This window comes from Prionailurus viverrinus, chromosome B4 (genome assembly GCF_022837055.1).
Source record: "Prionailurus viverrinus isolate Anna chromosome B4, UM_Priviv_1.0, whole genome shotgun sequence".
Classification (NCBI taxonomy): domain Eukaryota; kingdom Metazoa; phylum Chordata; class Mammalia; order Carnivora; family Felidae; genus Prionailurus; species Prionailurus viverrinus.
This window is the reverse complement of record NC_062567.1, coordinates 130,290,782-130,309,181: the sequence shown is the minus strand read 5'-3', so window position 1 is coordinate 130,309,181 and position 18,400 is coordinate 130,290,782. Positions and strand designations below refer to the sequence as shown.

Sequence of the window (18,400 nt, the reverse complement as noted above, 5' to 3'; positions counted from 1 at the left end):
GCATCAACCCTCCCCTGGCCCTCCCCTGCCGAAGGCGAGTCTGCAGTCAACCTAAGTGGCCGAGGAGAACCGAAAGCCGTTACATAAGGCTCCCCGCTCCCCCCGCCCACTTTCCCCCTCTATGGAAAACAGCACCCTCGCCCAGCCGGCAAGCCTTATACCCCAGTTGTCCTTCTTTTCTCTCTCTGCCTCCAGCCTCAGCCAACTGGCCACCGAGCCCCGCTGCCGCGCACACTATGGAAGCGCAGCTGCCCCACCACCCCAGTCGCTCAGGGTCGTCCGGCCGGACTTGCTGCCTCCGCTCTCTCATCAGCAGCTTGCTCTCCACACGGCCACCGCCACGATCCCTCTTCTGTGCCATTCCCCTGCTTTCCAGAGCTGTGACCGTCCCCCTCCTATCGGATGTCACAATCTCTTCGCCAGGGGGGTCAGTCTCCTTGCAGACTCGGCCCGGCCTCAACTCCTGCCACTCGCCTCACAGGCGTGCTGTGCCCGCCACAGCAGACTCAAGTTTCCAGACTACCGTTCCCACCGCCATATTTGCCCGTTCGTGGCCGTCTGCATGGCAAGCTTCTATTTCTCATTTGAGGCGGACCTCAAACGGCCCTTTTCTATGGCCACCTATGACCCCCCCCACCACCTCCCTCCTCAGGCAGAATTACGTCCTCGTCCCCATCTCTAAGCTCTTTATGTGACCCCCTGGCACAGAGTGGCTCCCCCTGGAATTACTTTCCGTTCATCTCCACATCAGACCAAGTCCCTTGATGAACCGTATCGTTCACCTTTATCCCAGAGCCTGCCGGACATGCCAGGGCCATAGAAGGCCCTCTGGAAAAGTTGCCGAACTAAATATAATCACTAGGTTATAGAGGGACTTCTTGTTAACACTGGTATCAGGAGTAAACAGAGCTGACCTACCACCTACTGAGCACCATTCCAAGTGCTGTGTGTGCGCAGTCTCACTGGATTCTCAAAATGACCGCACAAAGTAGGTACTGTTCTCTCCGTTATAAATGAGGAGATGGGAGCTTGGAAAAGTCTAGTGATTTGCCCTAAGTCCCACCGCTATTAGCACCAGAGCCAGGATTTGAACCCAGACACGGTCCCTTGAAGTCCACACACACTATGCTTGCTTTGTAGGCCGTGTTGTAACAGAATATAGTCATGTCTGGGGAACGTGATCTTGACCCATAAGGTAACGCAATCCACTGAGAGTGAGCCAGCCTGGAACTGAGCTCTAATACTTCTAACTAGGATCTTCTGTAACATTTTCAGAAGTAAAATGTTCCAGGAAATAAAATGGTGACAATAATTTTATCCTGGCGGGCCTTGAAACGCAAGGCCTATTTTTTTCTCAATAAGGAAACCTACTTCTGTTAATGTCTCTAATTCCTCCATTGATTTCTAATGACTGAAAGACTATGGTCACTGAAAAGAAACTGTCCCCTCTCCTGGCCCCCTGCATCAAAAAGAAAAAAGAAAAAGAAAGAAAGAAACCTACAGGATTAAGCATCTACCTACCTGAGACTGCTTACTGCATCTGTGAGGTAGGGATGGGAAAGAGCAGGAGTGTCTATGAAGACACCTTTGAACTCGTTCCCTTGGAATTAGGAGGAGAGGGGAAAGGAGGGAATCCTAAATAATCCCCCCCAATTTGCTGTGGAGGAAGACCAGGCCCTTTTCCAGCTGCCTCTCCCGGGCCTCAGGATCCTCTAGCTTCTGGTTTTTCCGGAACTCACGGCGGATGGAGGCAAGATAGAAGTCTCGATCAGTGTAGCGAAGCTCTCGACCCTGGCGCAGCAGGGCCCGGTACAGACTGAGCACCGCCTCTCGGCTCCATGGGGCCATGGGGGACTGGCGGGGGCTGGGCGTCAAGCTATAAACAGAAAGGAAAAAACAGAAGCCTAGAATCAGAATTAACGATAGAAGGGTCTATATAGAGACTATCTAAAATGCAGGCATTCTTAATCTGGGTCTCAGAGATCCCAAGGTCACATTATGACTTAGTGGCAGGGCTAGAAGTAGACCCCAGCCTCCCAGGGTCCTCTCTGGGAAAGTACAGGTTATGCTGAAGGGCCACGGCTTGAATCCTGGCTCTGCCGTTTACCGGCCATATGATTCCGGGCAACGTACTTAACTCTTCTGAGCATCAGGTTCCTGGGTGGTAAAAAAAAAAAAAAAAAAAAAAAATGCGGATGACATTATATGTTAAAGAGTACCTACCGCATGGGGTTATTTTGAGAACTGCATGAGATAATGCACATATAGCACCTCTAATAGAATTCCACTACGAGGGGTGGTCTAGAGTGGTTGAAGGCAAGGACCCTCAGCCACACTTGAATCCTGGCACCACCGCTTATGCAGCGATTACCCTGGCAAGTTTCTTAACCTCTCTGCGCTAACCTCAGTTCTCCACTTGTACAATGAGGAGCAAGACTGTATTCTGCCCATTCGGTTGGTACGAGGATTAAATGACTTAATGTATGTAAATGGGTCTAGAATAGTGCTTGGCGCCTACAAAGAAGCACGCTATCACGGCCGCCTATTACTAGTGGCCCCCAGCCCAATAAATAGTAGATTTAGTTTTGCGTGAACCGCCACCATCTGCCTTCAGTAACAATGAACCTTTACACAAATACTGAGTGTCATTTATAAAATGCTTTGTCATCCATTACATTTAGATGAAGAAACCTAGGAGGTGGTCAGGGGTCCTAACGTTGACAGTGAACACTTACGGAGGGTTTACTATGTATCAGGCATGTTTCAGGCACATTCCACAGAATAACGCGTCTCATTCTGTCAACAACCCCAGCGTCCTCATCCCCATTTTAAGTGGGGGAAACTGAAGCTCCCACAGGGAAGTAACTTGCCCACAGGCACATAGCTGGAAAGGGGGGCTGCATTCCTGCCCCCAACTCTGCCTGCGTCTGTAAGGACAATTACCATTCGCTGGGGCCTTACCACGTAGGACAGGGGTGCTCTACAAACTTTCCCAGCACAGCGCTCGGCACATATAAGGGCCTCAAAAAATAAGTTGGATGAAAGAAGCAAAGTCCCTATGTGGGAGAAATGATCACCCCTATTTCAAAAATAAAGAAATGAGATCGAATGGGGGAGGTACTTGGTAAAAAGATCTGAACTTTGGGCCCGAAGTCAGTTAGCCATCAGCGTCCGGCCTCACCAACTTTCTGCGCGAGCTCGAGCAAAGCCACTGTCCCTGTCCTTTTTTCCTCAATTGTAGAAGAGCTCCCCTCGGCCCCAAAGGCCTCCCGGAATGGGAGAGATGAACCCAGAAAATCAACAGGAAAAGTGCTTTATGAGGTTGGAGGCGATTGTCACGCGAGGGCTGTTACTGCAAGGTCGATCGGCGATTGGGCGACTGAGCCCTGGTCGGTCCCCAGTTCCTGCCTCGACCCTAGGGGCCGGGCCGAGGCGGGATGGGGAGGGCCTGGGCTGGGGCAGGCCGGCTCGGGGGGGCCCCGGGAGGCCTCCGGAGGCTGGGGCGCGGCCACCGAGCGGCCTCCCGGGAGGAAACTAGAGCGGTCTGGGCGAGACCCCCGCTGGCCGGGGTGGGGTGGGGGGCGCCAGCGCGGCCCTGCGCAGACGCTCGGCGAGCCCCGGGCCCCGGCTCCTCCCCGCACTCACCCGCGGACTGCGCGCGCTACCACTCCTCGCGATTCGCCTCTCGCCCGGTACCTTTCCCGGGGTCACCCACCAACATGGCCCCTTCACTTCCGGGACACGACCTTGCGCACGGAGCTGAGGGGAGGGACTGAAGGGAGCGTGGGGGCGGGCGGAGGCGGAAGGACTTCCGTTCTTCGCGGCCGAGGCCTCTCTCGGGGCGGGGCCAGGAGCCTCGTCGGGCCACGCCCCCTCAGGCGGGCTCGGTCCCGCCTCCTTGCGTGACGTCCCCCAGGGACCGGTCTGCAGAGGCCGTTCGGGCCCCGCCCACCCGGAGAGCGACCGCGCCGTGGGCGGGAGTGGGGCGGCGGACTGGCACCCGGGTGGCCTCGCCGTCCAGCGACCGGGCTGCGTCGGGCCGACCCCCACCCGCTGCCAGCCTCGTAACCTGTCAGGCGGTCAGGTCAGACCCCAGCACCGACTGCCGATCTCGGGCTGGGGCCGTGGGGACACGTGGGGAAGTCTGACACTACTACTATTCTCTGTCATGGCTGTCAAAGCTCCTCAAGTCCCATTTTTCTCAGATCGCTTTCTTTTCACCCCTCGGGGCTCTTCCTGCTCCCCGGGCCCTTCGGCTCGCGGCAAACTCCTACCCTTGAAGGTCCACCTCAGTTGTTCCCTCCGGACGTCTTTTCCAGCACCTTCCTCCTCGGGCGTCCAGCACAGGCGCCTCCTTTGGGCCGCACAGAAATGTCTGCACACTGCTGTTGGGGCTCCTAACCCTTTCAACAACAAATCGTATTTACTGGCACCAGTTATTTGCCGGGCACTGCTGTTTAATGTACCCGTTTGCTTCTCTGTCTCTCACCAGATCTGGGGGCGCGACCCACACCTTCTGGAATCCGTGAGGCCCCTGCCCGCAGCGTGTCCAGGTGCCAAGCGAAGCCAAGGAGCGTTGGGAGTCAGGCCCCTGGGGACCCCCAGTTCCAGTTGCACCACTGAAGGACTTCTGCCCTCTGGCAAGTTTCCTAACCTCCGCCTGGGGCTGTTGTGGGGACTAACGGGGCCTCCAGCAGGAGGGGGTGGGCGATGAGGAGCAGTTACCATCCACTCATTGATTCACGCATCCAGTCCTCCTCAGGGGTCTCTAACGTGCAGGGCACTGCCACCGGTGTTGCAGGGAACAGAAGGATCAAGTTGTGTCATCTAGTGGGGGCTGACGCAGGTGGTGAGGAGAGCTGGGAGCCCTCCTGCAGGTGGGAGGATGGAGGGAAGGGAGTGTGGTGGGAGGGAGGGCGTTGCTCTTTTACACGGAGTGGGCGACATGTGGATCTTCTCCTCTTTGGTGGCTGTGGACACCATTCCGTGCCACCTTCTCGGCCTTCAACGCCTTTGCTTCGGCTTCGGCTTTCGCTTTAGGAGGAGCCGGGGTTTTCCTCTTCCGTTTCTGCTCCGTCTTCGTGAAAAGGGTCCCTCCCTGAATTCCATTGTCGCAGGGTCGGTCTGGCTTGAGCAGAACCGAATGCACCAAGCGCTAAAGCAGGGAGGTTGGTTGGGAAGCTGTTGCAGGACCCCATGGGGGACAGGGGCTCAAACCAGGGGAGGCGGCAGTGGAGGGAGGAAGTGGTCAGATCCTGGAAGTCTTTGGAGCTAGAGCCACTGCTCACGTAGGGTGCGAGAGAGAAGGGTCACCGTGGCTTCCGGCTTCTGCCTGAGCAACTACACTGCTGCCTCCCTGCTTCAGCTCAGTTAGGGGCATGTTCCGCATGTTCCAGAAGAAGGCTGTTTTCCAGGTCTCCACTCAGATGAGGGAAGACTTCCCTGTGACATGGGGAGCCCCGCAGCACTGAGGGACGGTGAGCCCTAGGGCTTCCGGGAAAGGGAGGGCCCAGTTGGGGGCCTCAAGGAGGGAGGCTTAAGACTTAGGACCAATGGTGGTATGGAGCCTGGGCTCTTAGGCTGGGGCTGGCTCCCCCAGGGCTGGAGGAAGAAACTCAGCAATTGTCTCCCTCACGCTCCAGTGCAGCGGCCCCAGCACTTACAGCCGCCTTTATGAAGCGCCTCTGGGGTGCCAGCCATTTGGACTGACTACTTTACAAATGTTGTATTATGTCCAGGCCCAGCGGCCCTGCTTGGTAGGCATCATTATCCCCATCTTACAGATGAGAAATCCAAGACTGAGAGAGGTTTGCTAATTTCTCTGATACTGAGCCAGGCAGCTGGGAAGCTCGCGGGGGAATGCATATCTGTCTTACACCAAAACGTGTGTTCTTTCCACTCTTCCAGGCTGCCCTACTTTGCTCGATAAAGAAATAATTTTGTGACCCAAATAAATCTATTTGGTGACATTTCCAGCTGGAAGACTGGGTGACCTTTCGTATCCCTCCTGACCCTCCTGCTCTATAGAATATTATTTTTAGGACGGAAGGGGAGAGGCCCCCGGGGGGGCCTGCCTTTCAGATCAGCTTCCCCAGACTCTTCTGGGTCTTTTCTTTACTTCCAGACTCAGAGCACTCATTCCTGTTCCCAGTGCTCCCGTGACAATGGTGGGGGGAGGGGGGGTTGGAGAAAGCGGGGCAGGCACACATCCATGGTTCCTTTGTAGGTCTGAGACCCCTGGCAAGGAGCACTGCCCCAAATGTCAGGGCTCTGCCGGGTGGATGGGACAAAGGGTCCTCTGGGATCTCTAAGATATTGCAGCTTTGACCTAACTCCCAGTCACACATCTGGATGTTGGCAAATGGTGTGTTATGGGGTCACGGATGGAGGGCAAGAGGGAAGCCCTGGTTCATCAGAGCCGTGACTCGCACCAATAGTAGACATTTCATTGCGGAGTGAATGGATGAAGGGATATTTTCCAGAAAGGTAGAGGGACCGGGAGAGAGAGACCATTTCCCCAAGTCAGGTCAGTCAAGTCTAGTTGCCTTTGAAAGGGGCAGTGGGGCGGCGACGGGCATGGGGCAAGTGATTGAAGCTTTGCGTGTCTTGCTTTCCCCATCGGTGAGCTGGAGATAGAGATAAAGAGCTGCCTCCTTGGGCCGTTGAGGGTTAAATGTGAGAGGGCATGCAAGGCGTCATCGGGAGCCTGACACCCGGTGAGCACACAGTAAGTGGTGGCTTGTATTATCATGAGGTGTCGGTGTCTCTCTCTCTCGTGAGTGGACGGGGACGTGGGAATATCACAAACAGACTTTGGAAACCCAGGACACCAGTTCCAGGGCAGGAATTTGGGGAGTCTCAAGCTAGGGCCCTCCAGCCCTGGAAAGCCTCCGTGGCCAAGGGTCCGGGCCCCAGAGGGCTAAGGCAGGATACAGGAACAAAATGAACAAAACGTTTTTGCTGAGTGACCGTGAGAATCAACCCTGTTGTTCCCAAGCAGTCTATTGTTCAGCATTTAGTGAGCACCTAGTGTGAGCCAGGGTTAGAGGTGGGGATGCAGATGTAAAACACGCAGTTCCTGTCCTCAAGAAGGCTGGGGGGGGGGGGCAGGGGGGTGGAGACAGACAGGTACGCAGGTGCTAGGAGAGAAGCCTTCACAGGTGCTCTGGGAACCAGAAGATGCTGTGACCCAGTGAAGAAGCAAGGTTGGGTGAGCACCCACTGGCTACGGAAGGGAAGGGTTGAGACCCAAAGCTGGACCGTGAGCATGCTAAGGTTTCTCGGAAAGGAAGTGATAGCCGGTGAGGCGTGCTTCAGGCACTGGCACCGTTAGTCTGGAGTCGGTCACGGGTTCAAGTCCCAGCTCTGCTACCTGACCGCTGGGTGTCCTTCAGCAACGTGCTCAACCTCTCTGAGTCTTGGTTTCTACACTCAAAAATGGGGATTCATTAAAGTACCTAAGCAATCAGACCTTGAAACTGACTCATGCTAAGATGGAGAAAGAGAGAAGCAGTGTATATCTGTGTATATATTAAGTGTGTATCTGCAATGAGAATTAAAACTATGGCTAAGGCCTTAGGGAGTCCAGGTGATGGGAGGGGGGCAGGAGTGGGCCGGGCAGAGGATGGAGTCTCGGCCCATTGCAGAGTTCAAAGGACTAGAGCCAGAGAACTCAGGAGAGGCCCGAGATGAGGCTGGGGAGGAAGGCAGCAGGCCACAGCCAGGAATTTGACCCTGAGCCAACAGCAGGGGAAAGTCCCAGCCACGATCAGACTTCCGTCTTAGAAAGAGCTGCCTGGCCCTTTTACGGGGACTAGATTGACAGGCTGAGACCTGCAGGAGCTGGGCCCCAGGCCACTTCAGCGCCCCTTTGAGAGAGCCATCAGCGGACGGTAGGAGTGAGCCCAACGCTTCCTGTGTGCCGACATCTCTTGCACACACAACCCCCTAACCCTCATCACAGCCGTGTGAGGATGAGAATGTCCCTGTGCCAGGTACATCCAAGGAGGCAGGACCTTAAAGAGCCATAAGCAGCAGGACTAGGATCTGAACTCCGCTCTGGGGCTTGAACCGTCCCGGGATAGATGAAGCGACTAGAGGCAAGGGTGGAGGAAGAAGACAAGGACAAGGAGCCCCTGGGGACACTGACAGCTAAGGCCCAGGAAGCAAAGGACACTGCAGAAGACGGGGGTGTCATGGAGGCCTGGGGAGAGGAGAGGGAGGCCATGGAGGCCAGGGCCCCAGCCAGTTTGCCCAGTTAGGTGCTGGTCTCAGACTGGTTCACTGAGAACCCAGGGGCTATAGAGCGTAATTGGGGAGGTGGAAAGGGAGACCGTGACTTTGCTGGCAGGAGAAAGGGTGAGATGGGAGGACAGTTGAAGAAAAAGTGGTGGGGTTGGGCTGGGGGTGTGCTGGTACCGTTCCAGCCTGGGGAGGGGAAGAGAGGAGCCAGTTGAGGCAGAGGAGTTGGAAGTGCCAGAGGGAGTGAGCCCTCAAAGGAGTGAATTCCCCGATGCTGCTTACTGAGGGGGGTGGGGAGGGCAGGGGGCACGCAGGGCAGCTCCAGGCTCCCCTGCTGGAGGCAGAGAGGGTGAGTGCCTGCAGCCTGGGTCTTTCCAGCCTCCAGCCCTTTGCTTTGCCCAGCAGTGTTGTAAGGCACACAACATTGCGACCCTCTTTAAATGCTGGGTGCTTTGAATGGGAGGGAAATGGCTACTGAATGACAAGACGGAAAGCTCACCCCAGCCCACCCCCCCCACCCCCCACCTCCCAACCTTGCCAGGGGAGGATCCAGGGTGGAGTAAGGGTGCAGACACTCAGTAACCGTAACGGATCAGCGAAGCTCCGGGATGTGAGCCTGCCAGGGACCTGGAAATCTCTCAGAGAGAGCCGCCTCCCTCCCCATGGAGTTTGCTGTCATCAGACGTCATCGATCCTGTATTCACCAGACCAAAACCTGATATCCCTGGCCAGGAGTGAGATTCCCCCATTAGCCGGTGAAATCTTTGCTGCCCACATAGTGCCAGGTGGTGTTGAGAAGGGCACAGAGACTGTAAGCTCATTCACGGAATACCCTCCCCTTGGCAGGCAGCAGGAGTGGGGGCCAGGACTGGCAGATGGGCAGGCTTAGAGCCCAGCTCCCAGCTCCCCCACCTGCCACGTGTACCACCTCTGTGAGGTTCAGAACGTAGGAGAAGCGTGGGGAGGCTGAGTACAGTGTCCAGCCCAGGGCCGTCGCTCAGTGAATCTCAGCCAGTGTCCCTTTACATCCTTTCTACCCATTGACCCACTGGATACCAGCGACCCACTTTACAGATGAGGCAGCACCACTCAGGCTGATTACAGCCTCCGTCTCCTCCAGGGGCAAACAGGTGTACATGCGGGACTGTTCTCGCCCCGCAAAGAGCTTTGTAAGACCCAGAAAATTATAAGAGCTTTCCGCGTTTGCTTAAATGCTTAAGGCATCTGGCAGCGTTGGGCTCCCCAGCCCCCTCTTCTGCTAAGGAGCAGCTAATCCCTTTGGACAGTTTGCACAGCAGCCTGTGTGGGCTGGCAGTGCAGTGGCCCTGCCCGGAGGGTGGATTGGCGGGGGAGGCTGGAAGAGGGAGAAGGGAGAGCAAGGTATGATTTCCAGGTCAGAGTCTGGGACGTACGGCAACACAGTAATTAAGACAAGATATACTCCAGAGGTTGCGCAGAGCTTGGGATGACGCTGAGTGTGGTTTGGAGGAGTCGTGATGTTTGCACATGCTCTTGGTCCTTTGAGTCTTAGAACTTGACCCGCCGATGTCCTTGGGCTGGGCTGATTGGCAGAACAGCCTTTCCTCCCCCAGGTGTCTCGGCAATTCCACAGCTGGTACGGGCGGGAGGATGGGAGGACCCTCTCTAAATACGACGCCATGATGGGAAAGCCATTCTCACATCCGAAGATGGTCAGAGGAGGAAACCGGCCAGGAGAGCAGGCAGAAACAGGCAGGCCTGAGGCCCCTCTTCTCAGATCAGTGAGGTGAAACCCAGGACAGCCTGGTCCTGATCTTTTTCTTTAACACTGTTCTTTAATGTCTATTTTTCAGAGAGAGAGAAAGAGTGCGGGCAGGGGAGGGGCAGAGAGAGACACAGGATCTGAAGCAGGCTCCAGGCTCCGAGCTGTCAGCACAAAGCGCAACACGGGGCTCGAACCCATGAACCGTGAGATCATGACCAAAGCTGAAATTGGATGCTTAACTGACTGAGCCACCTCGGCACCCCCCCCTTTTTTTTAATGTTTTCTTATTATTTTGAGAGAGAGAGAGAGAGAGAGAGAGAGAGAGAGTGCATGGGGGAGTGGGGAAGGGGCAGAGAGAGGGAGACAGAGAATGCCAAGCAGGCTCCCTGCTGTCAGCGCAGAGCCCGACACGGGGCTCGATCCCACGAACCTGTGAGATCCTGACATGAGCTGAAACCAAGAACATGCTCAGGACTTCCAAGAGTGTTGACGACGCCACCCGGCAAAGCCTCCCGCTGACGCAGGGCGGTGGGCCTCTGCCCTCAGTGACTCCGAGGGGGACGAATGGACCCTAAGGAAGGTGGTGGCCCTGGTCTGCCAGAGTGCGGGGGTCTCTGGGGCCTGACTGGGGACGTGCCGGTGGGTGGATATCAACGTCAGCCACCACTACTGACGCAAGTGGGGCTGGGAGCCGGCCGCCCGAGGAGGGATGAGCTGTTACGCGCCCGCCGTGTCATACAGCTCAGCAGGATCCGGTGAGCGCCACGGGGCCCCGGCGGAAGTCACACCCAGCCCCGCCAGGTAGGGAACAGACGCTCCAGAGGTGTTCACCTTCCGGGCTCCGCCACGTCCTGTGCAGGCTCTGGAACCTTCCTTTCCTCGTCTGCCGAAGGGGGAGGAGAGCACGTCGCCCTTTGCGCCACATGCCTTCACCACACGGATGTCCCCCTCGCGTGGCCTTCATCATTCTGTGTATTTCCTGGTCTCGGTTTTCCTTTCTCTTCATAATGTTCTGTGATTCTATTATATATACACACACATGTATGTGTATTTACATCCTTCCATTCTGCGGCGTCCGCTTTATACGCCCTCTGAGATCCCACCTGGCGTCCAGCTGGGTAAAAGAAAGGAAGGAGAGGAGGGAAGGCCGGCCCGCACCGCCGGTTGTGGACATGCCTGGCTCTCCCACTAGGAGGCAGCACAGCACCGTGCGAAGGGTGGTGGAGGCCCTGGTCCTCTAGGTCCCATGGGGAGCTGTGTGGCTTCCAGCAATTTATACCCTTAATCTCCCCGGATCCTAGCCTCGCCACCCCTACAACCTTGCAGGCTGGTAAGGCGTAACCCCCCCTAGATACCATGTAGATTACATGAAGTAACGTATGGAAAGTGCCTGATTCCGCTTCCAGGGGACATTTAACGATGTCTGGAGACACACGTGGTTGTCACACTCGGGGGAGCGGATTCATCCGGTAAGTAGGGGCCAGGGATGCTGCTAACACCCTGCAATGCATCGGGACAGGCCCCCCAACACAGCATCATCTGGCCACGAGGTCACTAGCGCCGAGGTCGAGAAACCGTGGCCTTATTTGCAAGTCGATTTTGAGCTCCTAGAGGGCAGCAAGTGTGTCTTTTCCGTTTCTGTATCTTCCTTGGGGCCTGTCATACGGCGTGCAGTCAGTGAGAAAGTGCAGGGTTGAGCTGAAAGGTTAAGTACTGGCAGAAGAGGTGGCATGGGTGCAGTGGGTGGGAAGAGGGGTGACCGACTAGAAAAAGTCACTGTCATGGAGTGGGATTGCACACCTAACTGCATTAGCATGGCGGCTTCCTGAGAGATGAGTCTGATTTGCAAAAATGAAATTGGTTCTAAGCATCCTAATCAGGTTGTTTTAAATGCAGGCGATCAAGGGGACCCTTCGAGAACTTTCTAATTTTTTTTAATGTTTATTTTTGAGAGAGAGAGAGAGAGAGAGAGAGCAGGGGAGGGGCAGAGAGAGAGGGAGACACAGGATCTGAAACAGGCTCCAGGCTCTGAGCTGTCAGCACAGGGCTCGAACTCACGAACTGCGAGATCACGACCTGAGCCGAAGTTGGATGCTTAACCGACTGAGCCACCCAGGTGTCCCTCAAGAGCGTTCTAGAACTGAGCAACCCCCTTTGGAGCCTCTGCCCCAGGACACTGTCACAATGGGCTGGAATCACAGAGTCAGGTTTCCTGCCTCCTACAAATCTCAAGAATGTTGTTTCTTTTTCCCACCACCAACCTGCACCCCAGACCCTGGCCAATATTTACAGAACCAAATGGCAAAGAGTCTAAAAGTCTCATTACTGGACAGCAGTGGACTGGCTGGCAGAGCAGATCAGGGAGCGGAGACAGCTATTTTTGACTAGTTGATGGGCGGTCACGTGGATAAGGGCCTGGCCGTGTCCCATGTGAACTTCTAGAAGGCGGAGCATCCAAACTGGGGCCTGGCATGAGGCATCCTGGGTCTTCGGAAAGGTCGCTGCATGGGACATGCTGAATGTTCTCATTATGGCATGGGGACTGATCCAGTGTTATATCAAAGGAAGTGGCAAATCTTGGCCAAGAGGCGTGGCCACAGCTAATCCCGTGGGCAAGGCCCTTCAGGGGAGGAAGCTTGGGCCATAGAACACCTACTGCCCTCAGATGGCAGGTTGTATGTGACAGGACCCCAGTGCTTGGGCAGGCAGAGTGGGGTGTTCAGGGGGCAGGGTCTCTGGTGGGTGTTGGACAGCGTAGGAGACAGTCCTGGGTTCAAATCCCAGTGCCTCCACTTATTAGTGGCATTCGCCTGTTAGTTGCTCATTCCCCAAATAGATGTTGAGTCGTGCTAGGAACTGTTTGCTCCCAAGCGTGGGAGACCACACCCAAACGCAGGCAATCCTAAGACCATGTGGAAAGGGCAGCACTGGAGACGTCCGAGGCATAATGGGAGGCCAGAGGATCAGCACCTAATCTGGGTGTGGGGAGGTAGAGGTGGGGCCGTCCTAGCAAAGGCCTCCTGGAGAACCTGACACCTGAGCCTGAAAGAGTGAGCAAGCGTTAGAAACAAAATGGCGGCAGAAGGTTCTGGGCTAAGAGAACAGTGTGCCTGAACTCAGAGAAGAAGGTTTTCTTGAGAGGAGTTAGAATGTTTTCCGCTGTAAATAGCAGAAAGCCCAGCTCAAAGTGTCTTTCACAAAGGGAATGTATTGGCTCGGGTAATTGAGAAGTCCTAAGAGTGTGGCTTTTAGGGAAGGTTCCACACACCAGCCAGTGCTATCAGCTGTATGCTCCTCCCTCTCCTTTTATTTCTGGTGGTGAGGGCTCTTTCCCCTTTCCTCATCAAATTAAAAAAAAAAAAAAATATTTATTTGGGGGAGAGCGCAAGCGGGGGACAGGCGGAGAGAGGGCGACAGGCAGAGGGACAGGGGACAGAGGATCCGAAGCGGGCTCTGTGCTGACAGCGGCCAGCCCGATGCAGGGCTCGAACTCGCGAGCCATGAGAACATGACCTGAGCTGAAGTCGGACGCTCAACCGACAGAGCCACGCAGGCGCCCCTCCCCATCATTCTTGAAGAAAAGAACTTCTTTTCCAGAAGCTTCCAGCAGTTTTTTTTCTTCTGTATCACTAGTCTGGATTGGGCCACTCGTCCATCCCTAAAGTAATCGCCCTGACCAGGCAGTGGGTTGTACAAACTGGCGGAGCCTTTCAGGGCTACCTTAGGAGCTGGGTGTGTGCATGTGTGAGTGTGCACGTGTGTCCGTGTCAATCCCCACCAAAGCACACGATCGAGAAATTCTGGTAGGAAGAGATGCCGAGAAGAGGAACCGTAAATGTCCACTGCAGCCAGCATTTACTGAGTGCCTACTGTATGCCCAGCTCTCTGGAGCTGCTTTTCGTTTGAGGTGACCTTGACACCTTGGGGACTCATCTAACGAGCAGTTGGATCCATGGGCTGGATGCTCACTGGGGAGGACTCTGGAGAGGCTGGGCCAGCCCTACCTCTGCAGGAGTCCAGAACAGTAGGCAGAGCAGTGGGCCCAGGATGAGGCCCTGGGGAGCCCCCTTATTGAAGGGGCGCATGGGGTAAAAGGATGCCGGGAAGGCACCCGAGAGGGAACATCAAGAAGGAGGTAGAGGAAGTCACAGCGGCTGAGGAAGGGGGTGTGGAGAAGGGCTGCGTGACCCGTGTGTCAGGTGCACCACGTGAGGAAATGGGGGGTGCGGCCAGAGTCCTGATGATGACCGCTCCCACTTTTGAAGCTCTCCCGATTCTCCAGGCTCTGTTCCAAGTTCTGAGTGCCCTCACAACCGCTCTAGAGTCTGTCCCATGAAGGTCTTTATTTCACAGATGAGGATGCGGGAGACCGACTTGGCCAGGGGCCGGTGAAAGACCTGATGGAGGCAACTAAGGTTGTGCCAGTGGTGACCTTGATGCCCCCCATTTCTTTTGGGCATCCTCCTTCCTCTGGTCGAAGAAGGCTAATGAGCATAGCCCGCCCAGCCCCTCTCCAGTCTCACCGATTGGCCCCGGGATGATCACATGACTTTATCCAAGTCAATGGCCTGCAGGCCCGGGACTTTTAGGGGAGAGGCGCTCTATTTCTTCTGTGCTAAGTACCCAAGATGGGATGCCGCGAGGCCTGGAGCTGCTGCAGCCATCTTGCAGGCATGAGGGTTTTAAGGCTGTTGGAGAATAGGGACAACACAGGATAGGAAGTGGAGCTGAGCCGAGCCACAGAGAGTGCCGGACGACAGTGTGGGAGTGAGCTCCACCTCCAGCTGTACCTGAAGCCTTTCTTGTTACTAAACTAACATGTCAGCGAGCCAATAAACTCCGCTGCTTGCCTCGTTTGGGTCGGGCTTTCATCATTAACTGAAAGCCAACTGCGTCAGTCACCTATGGCCACAATCAGGCTGCGTAACAAACCACCCCCAGTGGCTAACGCAATTGAGCTCACGAGACTGGATTTGTGTTTAGGTTGAACTGGGCTGGGAAGCTCTTCTGGTCTTGGCTGGGCTCACACAACACATTGGGCGGCCGGGATGACGGGAACAATGAGGCCACACGCCGAGGCCCCGGTGGAAGGACTTGTGCCACTGTTGATGGTTTGCCGCAGTAGCTTTCAGCAGTCTAGGATAGGTGTCTGAGAGGTGGTTTGTGGTACCGATGTAGGGTCGGACTTTTCCTACAAACGCAGGAAATGAGGAGCATACGAGAGGTCAGGTTTGCGGGCGGATTGTCCCTCCACTTGAATTTGTGTGATGCTTCCCTGAGGTGAGATTGAAGCAATGTTTTTATGGCAGGAGGCAGGGGGCCTGTTTGTGTTAAGCCCTGTGTGTCTCCTGCATAAGCACTGACTGGCTGACAGGCTCATTCTTTTGTGAATTATCCCTTCCTCTGTCACCAATAATCCAGGTCAGGCCTGAGCAGGTGGGCACATCCTTGAAGCAGCTGCCCACGCGCTGCCAGGCAGAAGAACCGTTCAGTTGAGCCTAGATCGAATTGTGGAACCGTCAGCAAATCAATTGTTGTGTTAGATTTCACGGTGGTTTGTGTTGAAGCAGTAAATATTTGATGGAGTAAACTACAAAATGAGACTTAAAAAAATTATTGTAATTTAATAGCATTAGTTTCCTGCTATAACTGAGTGTCTGGGAATTCACTAGAACAGCACAGGAGGGGTCGAGGATGCTGGCCAGAGAGCTGGCCCCAGGGGAAGGCTTTTCACTGCTGTGAATGGTAACCACAGATGCGTGGATGTTCCATGATGTGGGGTGCCCAGGTGGGGACTCCCAGCGGGCTCCAGGATGTCAGGCCTTCAGGGTTTGTTTTTGTTTTTTAATGTTTATTTATTTGAGAGAGAGAGAGAGAGGGGCAGATTGTGAGTAGGGGAGGGGCAGAGAGTGAGGGAGACACAGAATCCGAAGCAGGCTCCAGGCTCCGAGCTGTCAGCACAGAGCCCGACGTGGGGCTCGAACTCACAAACCACAAGATCATGACCGGAGCCAGAGTCAGACACTTAACCAACTGAGCCACCCAGGCGCCCCTGTTTTTGTTTTTTGTTTTTTTTTAAGTTTATTTACTTATTTTGATGGGGAGGGCGGGAAGGGAAGAGAGGAGGGAGAATCCCAAGCAGGCTCCACACTGTCAGCACAGAGCCCGACGTAGGGCTCAAACCCACAAACCATGAGATCATGACCTGAGTCGAAGTCAAGTTGGACTGAACCACCCAGGCGCCCCAGGGCTTGGGAGTTTCAACTGCCCACAGCTCAAGCCCCGAGCTGGAGGGCAACTCTAGAAGCGCTTCAGTGGTTGCTGTTATCCAGTCACCGGGCTTGCTCTGGTCTCCCCCATCCTGATGGAGCTTTACAGGTTGTAAACCATTTCCCTGTCTTTTATGTTGTCCTCTAGATGCAGTAAAGCTCTCCATGGACCATTTTTATAAGCAGATTGTGTCTGGAGAGAATAGGCGTCCCCTCCCAGGCCGCGGAGCCCGCCAGTACAGTACATCCAGCTCCCTGGATGGCCCGTGGAGGAAGACAGTCGTATCTGATGCTCACAGCCGCTCACAGCCGGCTTCCTCGGCTCTGACGACTTCACGCCAGCCCTCACCTCACCGCACTGACGTGGCGCTTACCTGTTGGTGTTTCCCACTGTCCGTAATCCTCCTGACAATAGGGACTGCCTTCGGTCGGCGTCCCCTCACCCGGCACCACGCCTGGCTTGATTAGGAGCTCGGATGGTGTTTGAACATCAGTGTGGAACGTCACGAGCATCCTCACGCCTCCTGCCTTCATCTTCCTCCCCCCCCCCCCGCCCCCCGCCACGGACGCTGACACAGGGAGGGGCGCGTGGCATTCACTGCCTTAATGTACCCAAGCCTCCCTCCCCACAGCTGTAAAATGGGAGTGATGGGGAGGGAGATCTCTTAGCCCAGAGCCTGGCACAGAATAGGCGCTTAATAAATAACGTCTGTAAAAGTCTGTGATGAGGACGATTCATTCTGGGACATGATTTAAGGGTTATACACTTGATCTCAAGTGGAGAGGGGTTACCGTCACCCCCTTTTGGCTAGGTGGGATGTCTGTATCTCCTCCACTCTCCCCCAAGCCTGTGGAATTACACTCCCCACCCACCCCCAACCCCGCAAGCACCTGCAGCAGGTGCCTTCCTGGGCATTGGCAGCACGGCCGGAGGCCACGTATCTGAGTTACGCATGTGACACCCTGCGCGCCTTGTGGCTGCCCAGGGGACATCAGCCCCTGCCGTGGCCACCACACTTCTGTCTCTCCTCCCTGTCTCCAGCCTCCGTCTCCCCATCTAACAGGGAGGCCACCCCACGGGGGACTGAGGCCAAGTTCAAAGTGTGCCTGCTTTCGCCATCTGAGACCCTCCTTGGAAAATACCCAGAGGGTTCCTTCCCCAGGAAGACACCATCGTCCATGGGCTTGATGGAAGCCTCCAGGAAGGCCCCCGCATTCCCTGGCTCCAGGCATCATCTGAGCACAAGTCCATGGGAGAGACAGTGCCGTCTTCACATGCTCCAAAGGGCTGGCGACAGGACCAGTGCCGGGAATCCAGGTGCAGTCCCTCTTCTGCCACCAAGTGGCTGTGTGACCTTAGAACCTGTGACAGGGAGCACCTGAATGGCTTAGTGGGTGGAACTTGCGAATCTTGATCTTGGGGTGGTAGGTTCGAGCCCCACATTGGGTGTAGATTACTTTTTTTTTAAATCCTGAAAGAAAAAGAAGAAAGAAAGAAAGAAGAAAGAAAGAAAGGGAAAGAAGGGAAGGAAAGGAAGGAAGGAAGAAAAGAGAAAAAGAAAAAGAAAGGAAGGAAGAAAAATTGAAAGAAAGAAAGAAAGAAAGAAAGAAAGAAAGAAAGAAAAAGAAAGAAAGAAAGAAAGAAAGAGAGAGAGAAAGAAAGAAAGAAAGAAAAGAAAACCTGTGACAGGCAAAGAGGGGAAGAACACTGAAGCGGGAGGGTTTGTCCCGACGCCCTGAGGTCAGGACTGAGAACCGCTCTCCTTTGGGGGTAGACACCAGAACCTTCATCTGGCGCTCCGGTGAGGTACAGGTCCACCCTGGAGGGGTGGGGGTGGGGGTGGCGTGGCCAGTCCTGGACCTACCTCATCTTTCTGCGCCCCTCCTTCCAGCTGGTTCCACCAGGTGGGGGTGGGGAAGGGGAGGATGCGCCCCTGGTTGTGCGTGGGTGCGTGCACGTGTGTGTGCATTCCTCGGTGCGGGGCTCGGCACGCCCCCCTCCTGCCCAGCGTCCGTCCGTCTGTGGGGAGGCTCACACCCGGTGGGCCCGGCGCTGGCGGCGAGGAAGTTTTTAGGAAGACCTGAGCCACCCCCTCGCACCCCTCCCTGACCCAGAGCACCCCCAAACTGGACCCGCACGCGCACC

At 55.4% G+C, this 18,400-nt stretch overlaps 2 protein-coding genes across 2 annotated transcripts; one reads left to right on the top strand and one right to left on the bottom strand.

Annotated features, from left to right (window-relative positions):
- Positions 1 to 1,635: 1,635 nt before the first annotated feature.
- LOC125169894 (MIEF1 upstream open reading frame protein) lies at positions 1,636 to 3,698 on the bottom strand. The gene is made up of 3 exons (XM_047865755.1): positions 3,646 to 3,698; positions 2,134 to 2,157; positions 1,636 to 1,876 (listed from the first exon to the last, which is right to left on the bottom strand). Exons 2-3 carry the CDS (start codon positions 2,148 to 2,150, stop codon positions 1,636 to 1,638), a joined length of 258 nt encoding a protein of 85 aa, XP_047721711.1. The 5' UTR covers positions 2,151 to 2,157; positions 3,646 to 3,698.
- On the top strand, positions 3,275 to 16,949 carry LOC125170682 (uncharacterized). Its single transcript, XM_047867354.1, has 4 exons — positions 3,275 to 3,321; positions 3,931 to 4,084; positions 4,493 to 4,640; positions 16,403 to 16,949. Exons 1-4 carry the CDS (start codon positions 3,275 to 3,277, stop codon positions 16,720 to 16,722), a joined length of 669 nt encoding a protein of 222 aa, XP_047723310.1. The 3' UTR covers positions 16,723 to 16,949.
- Positions 16,950 to 18,400: the final 1,451 nt, after the last annotated feature.